Genomic DNA, 23921 nt, shown 5'->3' with positions numbered 1-23921 from the left:
ATGAGTTTAATTCTTTCCTCCCACATTAATGTGCTGAAGAAAGTCTGTCTCTCAAATGGCATTTGCCTATCAGGCTGGGAGTTTCCACTGATATCTTGCAACAGCACTATTTGCATTTTTTCTCTCTATATATATCCCCCTGAATGGGTAGGTCTTTGACTGTACATGTATATACTTGCCAACAGAGTATAATGATTCATATATAAGATAAAATAGGTTTTAGTTTATTAATGTTTCAACCACAACAAATCTGTTGATTTATTAAACCTGGAATCATTAAGAAATGGAATGGAATGTACTACTGACTCAATAGCAATGTCCTTATATAACTTTAAGATTGACTGATTGATGAGATTTAAAGATCAAGCACCTCCACAACAGCCCTGGCAGCTTACACTAAAAAAAAAAAAAAGGTTTGTGTCCAGACAATTATGCTCCCTATAACAAAAAACACAACTAGCAAGGGACTCAACAAGCACTCTGCTCCAAGGCTTGGGAAAAGAGTTTATAAAGACTTTAGAAATTATCATCAAACCAAAAGAGCTTGGAAGGAGGATGACAGTGGAAATACCATTGCAGAGAGCAGATGCTAAACACTTCTTGACTCCTGATAGATGGCATTGTTTGATAGATGGCCATGCTATATAAAGAAATAAAGCCTTCTCTGAAATAAAACCTTCAAACCTCAATAATATCATACATTTGAAAAGAACAGACAAGAGGGAAAGAGCAGAACCCTCTGAGGAAAAACTACATTGATTGGGGTCTTTTAGCCTGATGGTAGTCATTATAAAAATAAAAACAACCAGTTTGGCATTATGTTTAAGGTATTGGACTAGAAGGGTCATCCAATTCTATCCTCTCATCCATGGAAACTCACTGAATGAGTTTGAGTAAATAATTCTCTCTCAGCCTAACTACCAGTTCTTTAAAGATTAATAATTGTAGGGAAAATAAGAGGGAATGTTATGCCATCTGAAGCTCTTGAACAAAAGGCAAGATATAGATCGAATATATGCATAAAATTTAAAATACAAATACAGACATATTTTTGTTTCACTCCTTTGGAGGTTGGAATAGACATAGTCAATTCTCCTTTGTTCATTCATATAATCGGCAATAGTGGTATCATTATTCAATATCATCATTAGTCAAAGAAGGTGACGATTGGTGAAATAACCTGCCATTTTTTGCCAGTGTCTCTCAAGACATTGAGTCAAATGCCACTTTCAAGTGTACAAAGGAAGAATAGGGAAAGCCTCCTGATAGGTGCACTTCACTGGCAAGTGGCACAACTAAGTTTTTTTTCCTAGGTTCATCCAATCAGTGAACTTTTGATAAAGATATTTCACAAACGATTTGCTGATTATGCACATCAAATTGATTGGATGATAGTTGGCTGTGCTAATCCTAGCATTTTTTTTAATGGAACTATTACAAAGTCACTCTGCAGTGATTATCACTGTGGTGAATGGAGTCAAAACAAATGGTGGAACAAATAAATGTATACTACACTGACTGACTCAGCAAATGTCCACCATACACTGACAAATATTGAACCCTGTTTATGATGCAATTATTCCACATTAAGAAAAAATTCTCAAGACAGTATGGGCTATTAACAGTTATTCTAATGTAGGGGTCCCCAGCCCATTTGGAACCAGGCCACAAGTGGTGGGCAAGTCTATTTCACTTACACGAACAGCAGGTGTGTTCACAAAGCTCCATTAGCATGAGCAACAGGTGCATGCACTCACACAGAAACCTTCATTTGCGCAAGCCTGCCACTTGCACAAATCAAGTTGCACGTACCTGTTGCTCACACAAAACCATTCCTCTTATCCCTCCGCAGGTCTGCCAAGCCAGAAAGGTTGGTGACGGCTGCTCTAATGACAGTGTCATTTCTCTACTGGGGCATATTCACAAGAAAGCATTTTGCAGTGTAATATCTCACTTCCATAAAGTCAAACTAAAGCTAAGGCTGGGTTACCTGAGGTACTGTTTAATGAAGGACTTGTTTCAAAGTGAAGGCAACATGTACAGCATGGTAAGACAGTAAGCAAAAATGGGAAAGATATTGCCATTGCTGCTCTGTAGGCCAAATTACTATTGGTAAGTAGAAACTGCAGGGATTTTTTTTATTGTGGATTGATTATTTCACTCTCTGACTTAAGGACAGAATGCCTTTCTAAAAGGAAATGTACCCTTATGTTCATGTTCTTATCACAAAAGATTAATGTGTCACTAAGAAAATGATAGAATATCCTGGATTTATTCTGAAACCTTAGTAATTATATAAACATACCAAAAACTGCTTGTAATATCAGCGATTGAAGATTAATTTCTTTTAATTTTCAATATGCCAAAGTAAGGGGCCTGAATTTACCAATATAAAATTCTACCTAGGGCTTAAAAAGATTATGGCTGAAAACAAAGATAACAAAGAGAAGCTTAGGTATTATGTAAAGCTGTTATTTATCTTCCATTATTACAAACTCAGATTTTGGGAGGAAAAACAAAACCTTTTTTTTTTTACTTTTTTACTTTTCCTGACTAAAACTTGAGGTTCTAGCTACTTACCTCAGAAATCTATAGTAGAAAAACAGGCAAATCTTATTTCCTTCTTACAGTACTCAACTTTAGGAATTAGCATGTTATGAACAGACTTCTGGCATCCATTTATTATGCTTAGTTTCTCCTTTCACCAAAACTCCATTTCATGAGATTTTTGCAGATAGATCTTTCCCTTTTTTTTCTTAGCATAACTATTAAAATTACAGTGTTACCAAAGGAAAATTTGGGGAAAACAGAGGTGCCTATTGTTACCTTAGGCTGGCCCTCCCTCCTCTGGCCTTTTCTTTCTTTGCCCTAAAATTGTGTCAATGGCTCGGGTTCGGCTGTACAAAGGTCTAGCTCTGGCGAATATAATCTGAGGGCCAGCTTCCAAGAGACCTGGAAAATGGAAAAAATGGCTTAGCCTAAAGCAGGTCCCTTGATTATTTTATTTTATTTCGCACTGAAGCCTTTCTTCTTAACTTAAAAACATCCCAATAAAATTGGTAAGAGACTCACGAGAAACCAAACATGATGACATAGCAGAAACACACAAAAGTTTCCACTGGTATTGGTCCTTTTCATATGTGAAAAAGATAGTTCCAACTCTAAAATGAATTCAGTACAAGAAAATGTGAAACCAATGTTTTCTTTAAAAAATAGAACGGTCATTGGAAACAGAGGGAAAGAAACCTCCATAGCAGAATAAGTGTGCATTATAAGACTCTTTCTAATGAATGTGGAGATACAATCATCCTTTTTCTGTGGCCTGGATACATTTTTTCTTCCAGTAACCATTTCTCTTTTCACCATTTCTAGATTTTTCATTTAAAATGTCATAGCAAGGCACCTTTCCTACTGATGAGAAGTAAACAAGCCTTTCTTGGCATTTCCCGGTTGCATCAAGGAAATGTTATCTATCTTCTACTAGTAAGCCCATTATAAGATACATAAAGACAGATGGTATTGCAAAAGTGAAACAAAAGGCAGCATTTAAATGAATTAGTGATAGCAGAGTCCTAGTTCGCTCACCTGTGGAGTTTGCAAGTGGCTCACAGGATGCAGCGCTGTTAAGGCTATTCTGGAATCCATTCAGCTGCCTTTCTGTAGAGGTTATGCTGCCAGACAAAACACTGAATTAGAAGGCAGCACTGAAAAAAATATCATCTGAGGGAGAAAAATTATTCTAATGTTCTGAGACAAAAACATCAACCTTTTTCCAGACCATTTTTCCCTGTAATAAATACGTAGCTGTTAGAAATGTTAGAGAGTCTGCCTTCCACCAGGTAAAGTTATTTTTTCCATTTAGCCCCCTACTGTTCAGTTGGCATCAGATTGCTAGAGGCTTTGGAGGAGGCAGTTATTTGCTGCCTTTTTTCTCAAGGAATTTAGGTTACATAGACGAAGCATTTTGCTCATTTCATATCAGAGAAAAAAGCCTGAAAATGTTGAGTGCTATGAGGTACAAAGATAGCGTTTTTGTTTGTCTGTTTATATCTCACCTTTATTACTTTTACAAATAGCTCAAGGTGCCAAACATATCCAATATACCTTCCTCCCACTGGCCCAATAATGTTGTTATATTTGGTTTAGGCACCAATTCAGGAAGAAAGCACCTATTATTATAGCTTCTGGGCCGGGGTGCCCATAAAATTTGCATGAATATAATCTAAAAATGTTTGCCTTAATTAAAAGAACTTGATTTTTATTGATAAGGAAAGAAACATTTCTATGCAAAATGCTCATTGTAAGAGCTACAGAAGTCATAGAAAAATTCTTGAGCACCTTCCAGTTTTTTCCGGATGTCAACTTCCAAAATTCTAAGGAATGCCTCTATTGGTAAGTTGGTTGGGGAAATCTGGTAAATAAAAACCCACACACCAAGGACACCCAGATTGAGGAAAACTGATGTTTAAACATACATACAAGGTGGGTAATCACAATAAGCACTTGCAGTTTTGACGAGCTGTGTATCTGTCTAAATCAGAAGTAAACAACCCCTAGAAGCCAGAAGAACACATTAAAAAATGGCTTCTAGCTCCATAAAATTTCTGTTGAAGTTTGGGAGTCAAATAGATAACTTAAGGAAAATGACTAGGTCAAGAAATAGCTAATTTAATTTACCTTGAGGCCTTTTATTAGTTTTCCCCATTTCCTCAAACACATATTCCTTTTAATTTTATTTTACCTGAATAGTTGTTTCAGATCATTTTTTTGTCATTCAGTTTTAGACACATATTACATCTGAGTTGTCCTTTGAAGATTAAAACTATTTCTAATAAACTACCATAATTAGAATAACATTAGAACATGGATGAAAAGCCATCGAATATAACTAGATGCTGCAAAGATACAAATCAATCCATGCAACAATTTCAACTTTTCACAATGAAAAAGATGCCTTGCAAGAACTGTTTCACCTCATTTTGCACAAACTGTGCATACACATACTTATACAATTTGGAAACAGGAGTACAACCATGTTCTTTCACAGCTTCAATACGTCTGTAATATAACGTCAATATGATTGACTTCAATCCCAAAGAAACATAAAAAGCTATAGAAGTTCCTTTCATATGAAATGGAGAGAAACATCTAAACCATGCCATTTTGAGCCATGCCACTCAATTATTTAAATCATCTAGTAATGTCTTAAATCCTAAACAATATCCAAATATAATACCTAATATTTCCTATTTACACATATAAGTTCTTCCATTTTGATAGACTTGGTTAAAAGAAAAAATAAATCAAGAATTTGTTTTTAGAAATAAAAAAATTGTCTTACATATGATGAAATAAACCAAGACTTTAATGCTATTTTGTTTATGTTTTTTCTGAACTATGAATCCTGTGTGATATTTGATTCTTAACACTGGTATCTCTCTATATGGTTCCTCAAAGTAACATGCAGAGATCTTAGTTGTTGTTGCTTATGATGATACAATAATCAAACAATAAAACCTGTTTTTTTGAAAATTCCCAAAGGATATATTGATTTCTTCATCATTTATAAACTGTCATACAAAATTAAAAGTCCTGGTATGACTGAAGGAAGCTCCTGTTCCTAAACTGATACTGAAAATTCTATATGTCAAAATTAGAAGGTGAAAAATAGTTAATAATATAACTGGAAAAGAGACAAATTATTCTTGGGGAAAAAACTGGAGAAGCTAGAAAAAGGACTTTCTCCTTAGGTCTTAAGTGACTGGCAAGAAAAGTATCTCAAACTCTGCCCACAGCCTGGAGTTTGATCCTGACTGGCTCAAGATAGACTCAGCCTTCCATCCTTCCAAGGTCAGTAAAATGCGGACTCAGATTGTTAGGGTCAATATGCTGTCATTCTAAAGCATATACCAGAGGTGGTATATAAATCTAAGTGCTAATGCTATATGCACAAAGATGGAACAATTTGAGATTACCCACAATGGAGGAATGGATAGTGAATATGATGGAACTTGCTGAAATAGCCAGACTGAAGCTATGATCAGAAAAAAAGTTATTATCCAAGTTTAATGGTGACTGAAAATCTCTTAAGAGACTTTTTGCATGAAACAGAAAGGAAAGTATGACATATGATTTTCATGATTAGAAAAAATAGATCATAAAAATGCAATTCATGTTGCAGTGATAGAGTAAGAGGATAACTTACACTTATATCAATAACAGTTAAAAAGAAAATCAGAAGCTATTTCATTATTATTTTTCTTTATATTTTCTTTTTTCTAGACTTTGGGTTTTCTTTTTTTCTTTTTCTCTCCTTTTCCTCTACAGTAGTGTAAATTATTAGTTCTTGTTACTTTTCATCTTTCTTTTAAATTTTTTAAACATATAAAAGAAACCTTGGTGGAATTCAAAATCAAGCTGACATAGAAACAAAAAAACCAAATTATTTGTTCTAAATGGCTGAAGAATGGAAAATCATGGTCTCAAACCATTCAGGAAATACTTTCTTCTGAAGTGTTTTGAGCCAGTGGAAATCTCTCCTGTGTGCAGAAAACTTGATCTCCCCCCGCCCCCTTTTGAATCGGTTTATAGCTAGGAAATATAGAAGGATACTATGAATCAATGAACCAAATCGCATAAAGAATTTTTGTGGAATCAACCTCAGTTTTGTGGGAATATATTAGGAGCCCCTATTTCTATATACCTCACATGGAGCTAATTATGTAATTCTATAAATGGCCAAGAGAGACTTGGAGACTATACTATATCCTGACAAATAACTCAGAAAATATGTCTAGAATGACTTCTGGTACCCTTTGATAATTAGACTGTGTTCTGAAATTGTGTTCTTTGTTCTGAATAATTGTTTTTCTTCCCAAAGTGTCTTCCTTCTTTCCTCTTTTGTGCATTTTTGAAGCCAAGCTTTTTCCAGCTTTCCCACACTCTTGTATGTCACAGAGTAGAAACCACAAAAACACAGTTAAATAAAGTCTGTCCAGGGAACTGCAAATCTATCTCAAGAAGATAAACATATTCTTTGCCAATATGTGAGTACAGCACACCGGCATCTTCAAATATACAACTTATTGCTTAGCAAGCACCAGAAGCCACTGAAATGACTTGTCACCTGAACTGACACATTCCACTCCCAACAGAGAGAAAAAAAATCACCCATCAATTTGATTAGAATGTCCACTTGTCAACGTTACCAAGCATTTATCAAATTTGTCTGAAAGAGGACTCAAAGTACTATTAGCAGCCTAACTTATCTCAAAGATCATGATGGCTAAGAAAATTTTAGAGTAGCTGACCAGAAAGAGCCCACTGATTTAAAACAAAGATCTAAAAAGCTAGGTATAAATCCAGGACAGATGCCTCCCATTAAATATGTATATGTAATAAGGTCAAAGATCTTCTGGCAGTGGCTGGTGGCCCAATTCTTTAACAGTCTTGAATCAAGGAAAACAAGATATTTAAGAAAGTGTTGAATGAGAAGTTGATTTCCCCCAGAAGGGGTTGTATCATTCTACATCAGCTAAAATATAAGGCCATAAATCAAATAAATTAATTTTGAAAATAATGAAACATTTCAATAAGGAAAGATACTTTTTAATCTCAAAATGATAGTTTGAAATCCTAAAAATGATACAGTAATCCAGTGGGCAAAAATGAAAGTGATGATGAAAAGCAGAAATAGTTGCAATGTTCATCCTAACAATAAAATCCATTCTTTGGGTACTGTGAAAGACACTGACTATAGAAAAGATTCTATAGTTAAAATAGATAGTTTGATGGTGCCCTCTGGCTGGGCTCAGATAATTTCTCACACAGGACTTTTTAATGTACTAAACAGGTGTGATGAAGCAAGTGTAAGAAACCACAGTGAAGACATTCTTTATTATCACCCCAGTAATAAACATGCTTGGATAAAATTAATTTTGAAGGGATTAGTTGCCTGCAAGTTCACTGGCACATCAGGACTATCCATGTTTTGGCAACTCTGAACTATATACATTTTTCTTCTTTAGAAAACAAAATGGACTTACTTATTGGCGATTAGGAACTTTTAATCTCTCTTCCCATGTCAATATCAACATCAACAACTGCATTATAAGCACCCGTTGCAAGGCATATAATGAGGAAAACGCATACATATATACAACTTCCATAAAGCTCATCCAGTATCCTGAGCTTGAAATGATATTCTGAATACCTGTCCATCAATCACAAAATCTCTTATATTTGTCAAAGCGTCAAGGAATTGACCAAATACTGGACTTGATACAGATAATTCCAGACAACCCATCTGTGCAATATCCTTAATATATTTAATATATAGCATAATATATTAATATACACTAACTAGCTATAAGATAGCAACCATTTTGTGGCTGGTACACACATTCCAGTGTGTTGGTTTTCAGCCTCAGATGCCACAAGAGGATTGATAGTGATATGGTATGGTATGATATCCTGTGTGGTGCAGACAAAAATCTGTTTGTTTGTTTGTTTTTTTGAGAGGGATAATTGGAAATATGTATTGAAAATAGCCACATTAATTTTGGAAAGGCATAATTGATCTATTTTACTCTGGTTTCACAAACATATAAATGGAAAAACTGTGCTTCCAAAAATGGATTGCTTGCCATTAGCTTTTGATCGTACAGTTTTGAAGTATAGTATTTTAAGTAAGATGAACAAAGCATGAAACTAGTGGGTCACTATTACCTATCCAAGCTGTACTATGAAAATGTTTGGAGCAAATATTTAATTAGTGAACTATGAGCACATCGATAGTTTAGATAAGAAGCATAATATTTAGTGTTTACTGCTTATTTGAATGGTGTACATAAATGTGCTTTCCTCTAGGTATTACATGTAGATATGTGTATTTCACCTAATTTATAAGCAAGCTCATGCTAAAAATTGGAATCGTACTAGGTGTAAGTGATATATATTTCTCTTTTCTCTCTTCAAAATCTACTGTAAGTACATAGAATAGTTTAATATACTTTCCCAATATAGTTGAGGCAATCTTTGTCCTCTTAAGCCTTTGGGTTCCTGATCTCTTCCTATTATGTATTTGTTGCCTATTACCAAGAATTGTTCCAGAATTAATAATTAATTAATTAAAATTTAATTTTAAAGATGAAGATGTCTTCAAATGAAGCTTTACTCTTAGAAACTACATGAATAAAACCACATGGTTTTCATGACAACCCATATGGAATTTGCCACTGTTTTTTATTGAATTTCTTATTTCTTATTGAATGTTCTTTTGATTTCTAAGCCTACAATCATAGACCTGACCCTGCTTCGTTTCCAAGCTTCCAGAGAAAGTTGGCCCAGAGCCATCACTTAGTAACATTAGGGCAAGAACAAGCAAAGATTTATAACAAGCTTCACATCTCTAAAAATGGAGGTACAATTTACAATAAACTTAGGGAGATAATGTATAATGAGAAATTTAAAAGGCTGACGCTAATTAGTCCAGGAAAAAAACAAGGAAACCATTACAGATAGTCCTAACTTCACTAATTAAGCAATTATTTGAAATTATGACAGTGCTGAAAAAGTAACTTTACAACTGGTTCTCACACATTACACCATCCCTCTGGTGACATGATCGAGATTTGGGCACTGTGCAACTGGTGAACGTTTATGACTTTTGCAGCATCCCATGGTCACATGACCATCATTTGCATGCTCAACAGCTGGCTTCCAACAAAAGGAGCAGCAGCAAAAACTGCAAGTCACAATCACATGGTATCTCACTTAATGACTGTGGTGATTTGCTTAAGAGTGCAACAGAAGTGAGTTGATAAGTCTGTCACAGTTATGTATCTTGTTTAATGACCACATCACTTAGTAATGGATTTACTGGTCCCAATTGTGTGGTCATTAAATGAAGACTTCCTGTAACAACTGAACATAAAAGAAAATAAGTGAGATTCCACTTTTTTTTAAAAAAAGTGGATAACAAATTAATCAGATAATAGTAACTTAGAGTCATGCAACTAAAGTAACTTTAAAGTTAAATAAGTACATACATACTAACATAATTAACTACAACTATAATCAATATCTTTCAGAAAGCAATTATTACAATAGGTAAAGATAACTGCAAAGCACAAATGAACAAAAGTATTGAGCATTTATAAATTAATGTATCTGTTTGTTATAACATGCAAGGTCATAAAAATCCACCATATTCAGGAAATAAACCATATAATTTGTGGTTAAAATCCTGTAGGACAAATCCCAGATCTAATTGCATCCCTTAGATTAGTGTAGAAACTTCCTTATATCCACAAGAAGAAATCAGGGACACTTCCAGGTTAACCTATATTCATCTAAAATGTCAAAATCACTTCTGATTGAGAAATATAAACTTACTTGGATATTCTCTGAGATGCTACTTTCCTGATATTGACTGGGGGCTTAGGGACCAAATGTGAAGATGCACTCTGGGACGACATCACTTTGTGCAGACTAGATGCATTCTGGACTTCAGAAATGGAACTTGATGCTCTGCGACTACAAGAATTAGATGACAAGGCCGTAGAGCTGAGACTGGGTGCAGAACTGATATTCGATGTTGGGAAGCTGGCAAACAAAGCCTAGTAGAAAAGGGGGGGGGGGGGGGAGGAAATAGAATTTAATTTTTAGGACTAATAGAACCGCTCAAATGATTAGATTTCTAATAGGATATTTTCACTTCTGAAAATAACAAAATCATTGTTTTTGTAAATACTAATTTCACAATTCGCTGTATAATGGAGAAATGGTTGAATTTGTAACCCTCCTGTTGTACATGCCTTGCTTAGCTCTGTGTACCTTTCAGCAGACAGACAAGTAGCTCTGTCACCCAGTGGGAAGAGTCAACACAGCAACATTTAACAGCATAATTGTCAGAGGCTAAGGAAAGGTCAGAACTGTTTTTCTTGGGGGCAGCAGATATCCAAAAATCTTTTCTTTGTTTGTTTGGTTTTCTGGCTGCTGTGTGCTCCAATCAGCATACAGGGACGGAGGAATCTAACACTGACCCAGTCTTGAATTCACCTTCAAACAAAACTACCCTGCTGTGGTCGACAGATGCTGAGGGGACAGGGGAAGCCAATTTGGGGGAGGTGGGGGAGACAGCGACGATTAAAAGTTTTGATTACAGAGAAAAGATTGACTAGGGTAAATATCACAGCAAACAAAAACTAAAGTGAACTAGAAACATTAATCAGACATGAATCAGCTGTAATTTGAGATGGAAGACAAAGGAAATTCATACAGATCTCCCTAGCAATAGTTTAAAAGCCAAGAATCTGTATTGTTTTTCTATGTGGAAAACATTCATTATTTTACAATATTAGAAAACCAGAAAAATCAGAAACTTGTTGATGACTTAAGTAATGCATTTCCTCATAGACAATCCTGGATGACAAAAAAGGCATCTCAAGGCCAGCAAATATAAACTTTGTCCAGCATAGAAAAGTGCAATTAATAAATCTGAAGAAATCAATGAGAGCTGTTGAATGTATTCTATTCTATTAATAACTGAGAAATGGTGTGGGAAAGATAGGATAAGAATCTAACAGAAATATAAGTTTAATATGCTTTATGTATAAAACAACACATACTTCAAGAATTTGGCAACCAAACAAGTATGGAGCACCACTCTATTTCTTTCATCATTATTAACATTTAACATTTGTTATTTACTACTAAGTATTTATCACTTGAATAGTTCTTTGCTGTGTGCATGTAGTTTTGAAACAGGAAGTCATATGGAACTTAGGCCAAATCAGACAATTCATTTCTTTACTGTTTTCTAACAAATCATCTTAATCAATGAAATCAGGCCAACACATTTTAGTGAGCCCTGGCCACATTTTTCTACAGTTTCTTTCAGTCAAAGACTGCTTTAAGGGACGGAAGAAAGACCTATCAAATTAGTGATAGGCAAATTAAATCTAGATATTAAACCCAGCAACAGGATCTACTTTTTAAAGAATGTTTCTTTATTCATGTTGAAGAAATTGTTTTCTTGAAGAATGATTCATACCAGGTTGAAAATAGTGCTAGGTGATTGTTTTAACAGCAGATATGTAAGCTGCAAACTACCACACATACATATGTGCATTTCAAAGCCAGAACAAACCCTGCTTGTACTCAGAAACATTCACAAAGTTGCATGTGTGTATCCCTACCAATTTTCTGAAATATGACCAAATGACCAATCTAATTTAGTAGTTTGGCCACAAGCCAATAAGAGGCACCTTCTACCACACTCTCCTGAGCAAGAAATCTTTAAAATGTCTGTTAGAATAGATAAATATTAAGAAACTATTGCAGTTTGCACAATGTTGGTTCTGTGACTTATTCAAGAAATGCTTGTGACTAAGTCCAAACCACAATTTACACAAATAACAGCTCATAACATGCTATACATGGCACCATTCTATATAATGAAATACCAAAAAAAAAAGATAAAAAATCAACAACAACCACCCAGTACCATTGAGGCAGCAGAAAAAAAAGAACTGAAAATCTTATTTCCTGTCATTGTGTGAACAGAAATATAATTGTCCATGTATTCCAAGCCAAAACCATGTACAGGATTTTGATTCTCCTGTTAAAAGAAGAGTCTCTGGTCTTTGTCATCTCATTTTGCAAATGTTGATTTGGAAGTAGTCAGAAAAGACCTACAAATTGTTTGAACTTTCCAACAACTCTGTGGAAATAACTGGAATTATTATTTGGTAAAGAGAGCTAGCATATTATCCTGGAAGACCTAAAACAGAGCACACTCCCTATCTTTGACCTCCACCTTAGGAAACTCCCCTTTTTTTGTTGTAAACATTTGGTCAAGAGTGTTCTCCTTTGAGAGTTCCTGCTCCGCAATAAAAACTAGTAAATATTATGATGCTGCAAGATTTTGGTGGTCTGTTTCAAGGAGGGCTAAGTAATCAGTGAAGGGTTTTCTCCATTAAGGTTCTCACTGTCCCAGCCAATATGATTAATGGTTGGATGTAGGAGGCTCTGCAGGCTTCTTCCCCATTCCTGTTTTAAAGGAAGTGACAGAGATCAAATGCTGAGAACTTGGAACTGGATGAGAGGGATTTGGCTCAGTGTTGATAGTTTCTTGTACTATTGCAGTTTCTTCTGCATCTATAGTTTTCTTTTGTTGTTGTTGTTGTTGTTAAGGGAGATCCTCAGATACAGATTGTCCTCGACTTACAGCAGTTCATTTAATGGCCATTCAATGTTACAACAGCACCGAAAAAAGGTGATTTATAAGTATGACTGTTTTCACACATATGACCACTGCAACATCTTCATGGTCATGTGTTCAAAACTCAGATGTTTGGCAACAGGTTCATATTTATGTTGGCTACAGTGTCTACGAATCATGCAATCACCTTTGGCAACCTCCTGATGAGCAAAGTCAATGGGGAAGCCAGGTTCACTTAACAACCATGTTACTAACTTAACAGCTGTTGCAGTGATTCACTTGATAACTGTGACAAGGTAGGTGTTGAGGTAATTCCCCGTTAGGAGAATGAGCGCATGCAGGGAGACGTATTTGAGAGTAGTGTTTGAATAATACACACACAGCACACAGATACAGTTTACAGTAAATGTAGATTTTTACTTCCAGAAATGTTTAAGCAAAGTTCAAGATAAGCAGTCCAAAAGTCATTCACAGGTAAATCGGTCAGTTTTTCAATCCAGGGATAATCCAGTAACAAAGTCCAGTGTCAAAAACAATTCAGTATCAAACTTACATCAAATTCAGTAATATCAGTCAATTAGAAGAAATGGAGGAACGGCAATACTTTCCAACAGAAGGAAACAGAGATATACTCACACTCTCTTTTGAGACCCAGACTAAACAACCCAGGTTTCTGGCTCCATCTTATGGCCGTTTGAGAAACCACACCTAATTACAGTTTTGCATTTTCTTAAAAGATACAGTTTTAAAATGTTTATCCTGGTTTACATATTTCTAACCCAAATACCTGTTAGGTGACTTATATTCCTAACAGTAGGTTTTTAAATGGGGCAAAATTCACTTAACAAATGTTTCACTTAGCAACAGAAATGCTGGGCTTAATTGTGGTCCTAAGTCGAGGACTGCCTGTATTTGTCAGAATTCATTCTTCATCTCTCTCACTTCCCCATAAAGACAGTAATTATTGGGCCATTTCCCTAAATGAATTAATAGAAGAACAAGCATGTAAGCTGCTATGTTCTACACAGAATGCCAAATTCATCCTCCTAAAGGCCAGACTCTTCTCTTTATGAATGATTCTTTTCTGAAGTTTTAAAGTAATTGCAGGCATCTACAAAAACCTCCTCCATATTAGACCATGCTAGCAGTTAGGTTTTGTTTAGGAACATGTTTCTCCTGTCCAACAGAGAGAGAATTGATCAACATAGCTCATTCCAGCATCTAACAAATACATTTGAGCCAGAATACAGGAAGGTGGCAACTGAGAGGCATACCTTCTCTCGGTTACTTGGGGAGGGGAGGGGGTTGTGTTGGTGCTTTACAGTTCCATCCCCAAGCCTCAGGAATGTTGAAATTGATAAATATTTATTTCTTTATACAATACTTAGCTTAGCTTCAGTTGATTGTAAAAACCACCACCAATTCAAATTACTTTGGAAGGAAATTGGAGAAAAGATTAATAGCGATTGGACAGTAATTGGAGGGTATTACAAGAGTTTCCTGAGACACGTTCTTGACCAATGTACAGTATAGCATGCTTCATCAGATAAATATGTTTTGTCTTAGCTAGGAGATTCTTCTAGTTAACACTACCGGTATCATATTGCCTGAATAATAACATGGCCTACATATGCCTTGATTGACAATTTCTATTCAATTAAGTTTGTGTTTAGAATGCTGTGCATTATAACTGTAATTAAACCAGTTTGATTTGTATCAACTCCCTCAAGTTGCTTTGAACATAATCACAGAATTTATGTGGCTCCCCATTTTAGTCCTTATTATTAGGGTCTAACAGGCATTAACAACAAGTAACATAATAAAACTAGTAAATGTATATCTTCACTCTCAGTTAAAATACAGCCTCCACAATAAAGAAAAAGTAACATAATAGATCTAGTACAATAAAAAGTAATCTTCCAAGGAAAATAGCGAGCAAACAAAAAATAACTTCTACACCTTTCATTCATAGGGAAGGATGACCATTCAGTGTTCCACAGTTTCAAACTTACAAAGATTCAAGTACTTCAGTATTTATATATGTCTGGAATTGCCAATGTGCATGTTTATTTCTTTGAACTAATACAATCCTGAAAGGATCTGACAATCTATCAGCTTTTTAGTGCATGTAGACGATTTTGTTTATCTCAACTTTCTTATTTGTGGAGTTGCATGGACTACGTCTCCCGGAACTTCTAACCAGCAAGGCCAATACATTTTCAAAGGCAGCAGTCTATGTAAAACTAATCTGTAATTCAGTTAGTAAAGAAGTAAAAATTAAAGATTTCAGGATTTACAATTTAGAGTTACAATCCTAAAGATCTGCCTACAAATGCCAAACATTGAATCAATTATTATTTTCATATAAAACATGTGCTTAAAATTGAGTTAAACATCTTTCTGTATGTATAGCAAGCTGTATCTTAAATGCTTTAAAAATCAAAATTCTGGGACAAGTATAATGCATAGACCCTTTTCTTGGTAAAAGATGTGTAAAAAATACTGAGCAGAAAAACAATAATTTTAAAGGCTTATTAACAAAGCAATACAGATTCCCTCTCCTTTGCCCAGATAACTAGTTAGAGAGAGCAAGTTCTTCGTATTACAAGAATGTAAATCAACAACTCTTATGAATACTATCTATCTCAGATTACATGCAAGAATTACTAAGATGTATGCCATACACACTATACAAATACTCTTTGAAGATCACTGATTCATGAAGAAAAAAGAAGCAAGAAAATAAACAGAAAGAAGACTCAAACTGAAGAACAGAGGGAACCAGAAGTTCCTAAACTATGAACCACAGAAGCCAGATCCAATTCCTTCTTCTCAGCTGTTACACTAAAAATACATTTAATACATTCTTGGCATGACTTTTGTATGTGGCCTACAAAAGTAATTTCCAAAGTAAGTTATAGCAGAGTGAGCTAAAGACAAAAGAATCTGAAAATAATGTAAAGAACCAAAGATAGTGAAACAAAAGGCATGGGCAAAAAACAAGGACAGCATATAAAAAGCTTGCTGTATACAGTACCAGAGAAATAAAGAATATTAACCATTTTAAAACAGTTGTTACGAACAATTAAATCATGACAGTATTCTTTTATTCTGATAGTTCAGAAGCATCCCTTTTAATTGAAATATGCACATTAGGAGATTTTCAACTTTTAACCGTGCTTGTGAATGCACTTCCCCGATCAGAGTTAGTGTGTGCCCATCTTCCTGGACCCACGGTTCCTACTCAAAAAGGAGGTGGGAGTAGTTTAGGGAGTAGGGGTTGTACAGGTTCAGCTTCTGCACCAATTGCACCTTTTTCTGGTCCAGCAAGCCCTGCTCATGGTGACTCATGCCTTAGTCACCTCCAAATTCTACACTGAAACATTTGTTTTATATTTAATATTTAAGTGGTAATCATATTAAAAATGAGAAAGGGTCATAAGCATAACTATTTATGTAACTATCATGCTTAATTTCTTATGAAGACTTGTCACAGAATATTTTAATAGGAACAATAGTACCCTATTATTCAAATGACCAATTAATTCATTGTAAAATAATACTTCATTTAAGCGTGTATGTGTATGTTGTTTTAATTATACACATTTAAATTAGCATCTATTATTTTCAAATACAAAACTGTTCCTGAATTGAAAATCCATGTTATTTAATATCATGCAAGAAAATAATAATAATAGCATGAAAGTTTTAATAGGAGTTGCTTACAAACTGTTCTATAAACATTCACTCACACAGGAATTGCCATTATTATAGTCCAAGGAACTGAGATAACTACACAGCTATGTGGCCTAAGGTACCAGAGCATGGGGGAACAGGAGAAGACTCAAATTCTGTCCTTGTTCAAACGTATTATGGATAAGACTATTAAATCTATTCCAGTTTATTTAAAGTGCAGAGAGATCACAACAACAACAAAATATATATTGTCAACACAATGTTTTTTGTATTTGCAACATTTGGCTCTGAAAGCTGGATCATCAGAAAGATTGAACAAAGAAAAACTGATGTCTTTGAATTGAAGTACTGACAAAAACTGTTGAGAGAACCTTAGAACCCAAGAACAAATCCCTCAATGCTAGAGGAAGAAAAACCAGGCACTTCACTGGAAACCCTAAATGATGAAGCTATAGCTGAAATATTTTGGACACATAACGTTGAGACGGCAAGAGTCACTGAAGATCACCCTGATCTTGGAAAAAGGAAATTAAAAAGACTGATAGAAGATGAGATGGCTAGAAATTACCACCTATGGCACAAACATGAGCTTTTAAGAAGCAGTGGTTGATAAACAATCCTGTCAAAATGTATTTGTTTATTTAAAACATTTATATAGCTTCCCACCTTAGAACCAACTTTGGGCATATTCCAATGTTAAAACAGCATAACAACCACATTAAAACTATAAAAATAAACACATTAGCAACACAAACCTGACACCAAATCAAACGTATGAAGTGCAGTCACCTAATCTTATCCAGCCCTTGTGGGGGAAAGTTTCAAAGCTTTGAGGAAGGCTAGGAGTATAGAAACCTGCTGAACTTCAGGGGAAGTAGGTAGGGACTGTCACAGAAAAGGCATTCTTCCTAGCCCCAATCAATGGCAATATTTGATGGGAGCTAAGGGAAGGAACCAGGAGTGTGTCCACCCTATCTGACCTGACTGAATGAATGGAAAAACTTACACAAATTAGTTAGGTAGAACATTTGTTTCTTATTCCCTATATTTAGTAGGAAATATAATAGTAAATTTTCTGATTACTGAGGGCAGGAATATCCAGTTATATTCCTGTTGGGTTTTTTTACGTTTAAATCATTTCAATCTTTTATTACTCCAGGCCAAGCAAGAGCTTCTGCATTAAAGCCCTTTTCTTTAATAATGCAAACTTCAGTATTTCCTGTGCCTTGAGATATGGCAATGAGCTTTATAAATCTACCACAGAATGTCTGTGCTGAGAGGGACTGGAAGAGGGAGAGCAGGAGATGCAAACAGAAGCTTAACAAAGGATCACTTGAAGAGAAACTCCTGAGTAATGGCTTTGCCCCAAGCCAAGAACAACATCATCTCCATGTCAGCAATTAAAAGAGCCAGGCATCATGGCCCCCTTCACACAAGTTAACTTACAAGGTTACCCAAGCACAGTCCCCTTGCATAGACATTAAAAACATGCCTAGTATTTCTCCTTCACTGAAAGTTGGAAAGAGCTGAAAATGAAGGGAGAAGCTATATGAGCAGACCTCACAGAAATTATCAATCTATTGGAGGTTTCTTTTTTCTTCCCTTAGCAGTTTTCTGTCCAAAATGTTTTAGAAAACCACAACAGGAGTTCATTTTTGGCTTTCGTCTACACGTAATGCTCAGAGTTTGGGGTAGAGGATTTTTGAAAACATAAAGCTAAAAAAGTATGCTAGAAAAACCATATATTTGCACAATAGATTCAAGTATGATCTCATAAAGAAACAAAGCCATACTTGCTACATGGAAATAAATTGTGCAGTGTTAGCTAAAGTTACTATTTATTACAAGCTAAGTAGGGCTAGCTAACATGAAGGGTTAGCTAGCCCTACTTATTCATTATTCTAAGCACAATGAAAAAAACATGCTATTTAAAATAATTTTATGCATACTTAGTAATATATTTTCCAAGCTTTTAAGTTATTAAAACTAAAGTAATACATGAAAGAAATCAGACAGACTGCAAATATATTGAGGAAGAAAACCTATTTTTGCAATAGTGATTAAGGTGTTGGATTAGGAAACAAGAGATTCAGGATCCAGCCTGCCTTTAACAAAGAAGCCCACTAAATGACTTCGGACTAGTCATGCTCTATCAGCCCAGCCTACCACACAGGGTTGCTGGTATGGGGGGAAACGGGAAGAGGGAATACCCTCTTAAGCTTCTGGATGAAATGCAGGATATAAATTCTAATAAATATAAACCAAAGAAAAAAGAAATTTGGCATTTATAGGATACAAAATCCAATGCATCAATCAGTAGAAAAATCTACAGGGCTGTGATTTTGATAGAAACCAGAGTTTTGTTATTTTAATTTTCAAAATTGACCTGATTAGAAATAGTACATTCACCAGTAACGTAAATTTCTGTGTAGAGCAGGGGTCTCCAACCGTGGCAAGTTTAAGCCTGGAGGACTTCAACTCCCAGAATTCCCCAGCCAGCTGGCTGGGGAATTCTGGGAGTTGAAGTCCTCCAGGCTTAAACTTGCCACGGTTGGAGACCCCTGGTGTAGAGGTATCTGTCCCTACCGCCTTTTGTTGCTTCTTGCCTTCTTGTGCAACCTAGATGCTGTTCTTTCTCTCTTTCCCCACTCTTTCTTTATATGCTGATATAATTACTACGTGAATCAAAATATAGGTAATCCTTGCTTAATGACCATTCATTCAGCGACCATTTGAATCTACCATGGTGCTATAAAAGGAAACTTACAACTGATCCTCAAAGTTCCAGCCATCACAGCACCCTTGCAGTTACGTTATTGCAATTTGGGCCTTTGGCACTTGATGATGGCCGTATCACAGTCAGATGGCCATTATTTGGTCACCTGGTGATACAGTTGGTTAGAATGCAATATTGCAGGCAAACTCTGTCCACAGCCTGGCGTTGGATCCTGATGGGCCTCAAGATTGATTCAGCCTACCATCCTCCTTCCGAGGATGGTAAAATGAGGATCCAGATCATTAGGACATTGTAAACTGCCCAGAGAGTGCTGTAAAAGCACTACGGGGCAGAATATAAATCTAAGCACAATTGCTACTGCTATTTGTGACCTTCTCTTCCAGATTTCCGTAAGCAAAATTAATGGGAAGGTCACAAGTCACTCCATAAGTTGCTTGTATCCCTCTCCCACCCTGACTCCACTGTACTTGTGTCACGCCTTGCAACCTGCTGCGCAACCCCCATCCTCGCTTTACAACTGCATAGCTTAGTGATAGAAGTTCCAGTCCCAAATACCATTGTTACTACTTATATATCTAAGCAAACTTGCATGATTGGTACAAAATTCCCCAGATTCTAATTCTTACCATATAGCCTATATATTTTCCAAATAATACACAGTCTCATGCATGCATCTTAGTCACCTGATGCCGTGCTCGGCTGTGGTCCAAAAGTTGCCGCGACTGAAGCTTCTGTTGTTGGAGCTGCTGCAAGGCAAAATGGAGCTGATAGCTGCCGAGGCTTGGTGGGGTCTTGGGATGCACTGCTTGGCTTCCTATCAACTTACTATGTATGCTGTTCTCTGTATCCCCTTCCCAGGCAAAACTGTCAGAGTGCAGCGTCCTGTAAGGAAAACAGTTTCATTTAAATGTTTACAGTGACAGTGTAAAGTATGAATATTATCTTCTTTTTTTTTCCTTGCTGACCTAAAAATTACAAAAATGTTACCAGTCCTACAACAAGAAACATTACAGCCTTCACCATAGCCTGCTAATCAAAGAAAAGGGGTATACCATGAAAACCTCTTGGGTAAGGATCCTTTTGTGCTTACCACGTATTCCTCTTCTTAGGGGCATAGAAAATAACTCATTACTTTGGAAACACAGCCTCTCTTTGAGTCAGGAGGCAGAGTCTACTGCAGCTTCGTTTGTAGTTTAGCTTTGTTTGTTAGGGATCCTTATCAAGGAAGTTTAATTTTTGAATTGTGTAATTTCTTGTTAGCAGTTGAATGCATAGTAGGATTTGACAGTGTATCAAATTGTGATACACATCCAAATTCTGCCCCTCAATAAGTTCAGAAACTTATGAATAAGCGTCAGTGGAAATTCTCCATCATCCAGGTCATGGGTTGTCCCAAAAGTGCTTTTCCAAAAGGCAACTGGAATTTCTTGGGTTTTTTCTTTGAAAATGTTTCGCTTTTCATCCATGATTACTTATTACGAAAAAGTAATAACATTAGCTACCACAATTTATACGATGGAAGAACATATACTAAAAATGTATTGTATTCTAGGAGGTCTCAAGAACAAGACAATTTCAACAAATGCCATTCGATAATCTCAAAATAGATTTGCAGGTACAGAAACTGTTCAGATTCCTGGATTGTAAATTTATTCAGCCATGCTTTCATGTTCCATATTCCTGCCAGATGTTCTACCCTAGCTGATCCCTATTTGTCTGCTGTGGCTCAGAATATACAGGCGTATTATTGTAGAAATCATTATATTATCCCTGACCTTGTAATATAGTTTTGCTGAGGAAGTATTTCTGCAGACAAATACACATTGATTCTTCTAGAATGTCTGAACTAGGCCTTTTTTTTTTAAATAATTCAAACCAATTGAGGTTTTCTTCGTTTGTTTTAGCTCCATGTGCCCAAAGTATTCATCTTGAACATGCCTGTCCAATGGTTTGGATCACCTCAAAGATAACCTAGAGTGACCTTCTTGGCAACTGTTTCTCTTCCAACCATTGTATTAATTTGGGGATCTGTTATTGAACTTGTGAGGCTACCATCCAATTGCCTTAAATACAGTCATAGAAGGACATATTGTATCTGTATTAATCAGTATCAAGACATGATGTCCAACATGCTAAAACATTAACCTAATCAGCTTCCCACAAAGAACCTGTTCCAGAGTTGAAAAAGACATGGAATATGATAGTGTTTCATGTAAAATACCCTAAAGAGCCATTTTTTGTTTGGAAATTACTCAGTTTTTCCCCAAGTAATGCATATGAAAAATCCATAAATATTCTAAATCAAATGGGGTTGTACACCATCTTGGCTCTCGATCATGGCTCTAGAACAAATCATGAGGTTGTTCAGGCATAGGAAAAAAAAGTTTCTCCTCAAGCGATGAATGTGATCAGAATTTTGATGAACATCCCAATCCTCAACCTGAGCCCAAAAGAAAAATCTATGTGAATCAACTAAACTCTCTGTAGAAAGAAGAGTAAATGAATACTGAGAGTCCAAAGGATGCTAGCTGGTCTTGTGATTTAATAGCTGATGTTTTGGACTGGAATTGCTTCTTCCTGAAAACCTTTTTATAAACCTGTTTAAAAATATCCATATCTGCACAAATCTAAAGCACCTCTGTTTCCTGCACAAAATAACTTATATCCCAAAGTCCCCCAAAGTATAAACGTTAAACAAATTGGAATAAGTTGTTATATCAAGTTATATATGTGTGTGTGTTTTCTTAAGTAACAGTATTCTGCCAGCCATGACACTGGCATTAGTTTGGAATTTATTTTTAATTAGTGTTGCAAAATAAAATACAGTATATTCTTCTCTCTCCTCCCTCCCTCCCTCCCCCCCTCTCTCTCTTTCCCTTCCTCCCTCCCTTCCCCACCCCCCACCCTCTGCAAAGGTCCAAACTGCAAAACCACAGTTTGGAAATTATAGTTGTCTGAATGAGATTCAAAAGCACTTTTACTATTTAGATGTGGATCACATGGATATATTAGGATGCATAGTATATGCTAACAAGTAAAAAAGAGAACATCAAGATAGAACAAAGAAGTGTGTATGAGGGTATCCAGGTTATGAGGCCTCAGAAAGCTAAACTTGAATTTGTCTCATTCATTATATTAGCATTAATATTTTTTCAGAAAAAGTTTTTCAAATAAGCATTTTTTTTCCCCTAAAGACAAAACCACTACAACCTTGCTCTCTGGAGAGAGAGTCCAGCTGTGAAATACAATGCTATGTCGGTGGAAGTTTCACTGTATTGCTTTGAAGTCTGACTTCATGAGCCTTGCAGTGGTATTGCATTCTTCTAGAGCGAGCACATTTGTTCAGTGCAAAACAGGTGGTAGATTGACAGAGCTCGCATATGAAGCAGATCATAAGATCCAGTAGTTCCTGGAATGCAATCCAATTTTAAAAATTGTGATTCCTTCTATTGCCTGTGTACTGTCTTTCTTTTTTTTTTTTTCGCTGTTATACTTTTTATTCTTGCTTTTAAAAAATATTTTCACAGTACAAATTTGTTTTCTAAAGGCCAATAAAGTTAACAAGACTTCTAATATTAATATTATCAACGCGATTCTCCCATTGGGCCCTGTCTATCAAAACACAGATCACATAGGAAAATTTTGTTTACTATAATGTCCTCCCTCCCTCCTCTTGAGAGAAACTTGTATGCCATACAAAAAGAACGGTGTATAGGTAGTCCTCAACCTACATTTCATTTATTGACCATTCAAAGTTACAAGGGCACCAGAAAGAGTAATTTATGATCCTTTTTCATACTTAAGACCTTTGTAGCATTCTCATGATCATGTGATTAAAATTCAGATGCTTGGCATGACTGCTGCTGTGTCCTAAGGTCATGTGTGAATTACCTTTTGCAAACTTTTGAGAAGCAAAGTCGATGGGGAAGCCAAATTCATTTAACAACTGTGGCCAAAAAGTTCGTAAAATAATACAAAACTCACTTAACAAATGTCTCATTTAACATCAGAAATTTTAGGCTCAACTATGGTTGTGATTTGAGTCATGTGTTGCTTTTTTAATAGAAAACTATGTGATAGGTATACTTCCCCTGTATATAATACAGTATACGGGCAGGCTGGAAGCCAATTACTATACTCTTATTGCTAGTTGACCAGTGGTAGGAATTTCACACAATGTAGCCCATTTTTCTGCCAGAGGCATGATTAAAAAACAACCCCTTCAAGTGAGGTGATGCTGAACCTTAATTAGGGTTCCATAAC

At 35.8% G+C, this 23921-nt stretch overlaps 1 protein-coding gene across 34 annotated transcripts in view; it reads right to left on the bottom strand.

Annotated features, from left to right (window-relative positions):
* Positions 1-23921, bottom strand: part of TTLL5 (tubulin tyrosine ligase like 5) — a 145994-nt gene that overhangs the window by 20725 nt on the left and 101348 nt on the right. For 18 of the 34 annotated variants that reach the window (XM_087951933.1, XM_087951929.1, XM_026664392.2 and 15 more), the window contains 3 exons: positions 20342-20540; positions 10396-10619; positions 3586-3671 (listed from right to left, as the gene is read on the bottom strand). In XM_087951933.1, coding sequence (XP_087808059.1) covers positions 3586-3671; positions 10396-10619; positions 20342-20540 — 509 coding nt within the window. Of the gene's footprint in view, positions 1-2826; positions 2953-3585; positions 3672-10395; positions 10620-20341; positions 20541-23921 lie in introns of all 34 variants that reach the window. The other 16 variants (XM_026664390.2, XM_087951913.1, XM_026664384.2 and 13 more) reach the window with 2 other exon arrangements.

This window comes from Notechis scutatus, chromosome 1, assembly GCF_049901735.1.
Source record: "Notechis scutatus isolate UNSWTSFEM ecotype Mainland chromosome 1, rNotScu1.2, whole genome shotgun sequence".
Lineage (NCBI taxonomy): Eukaryota > Metazoa > Chordata > Lepidosauria > Squamata > Elapidae > Notechis > Notechis scutatus.
This window is presented reverse-complemented; position numbering and strand designations above follow the sequence as displayed.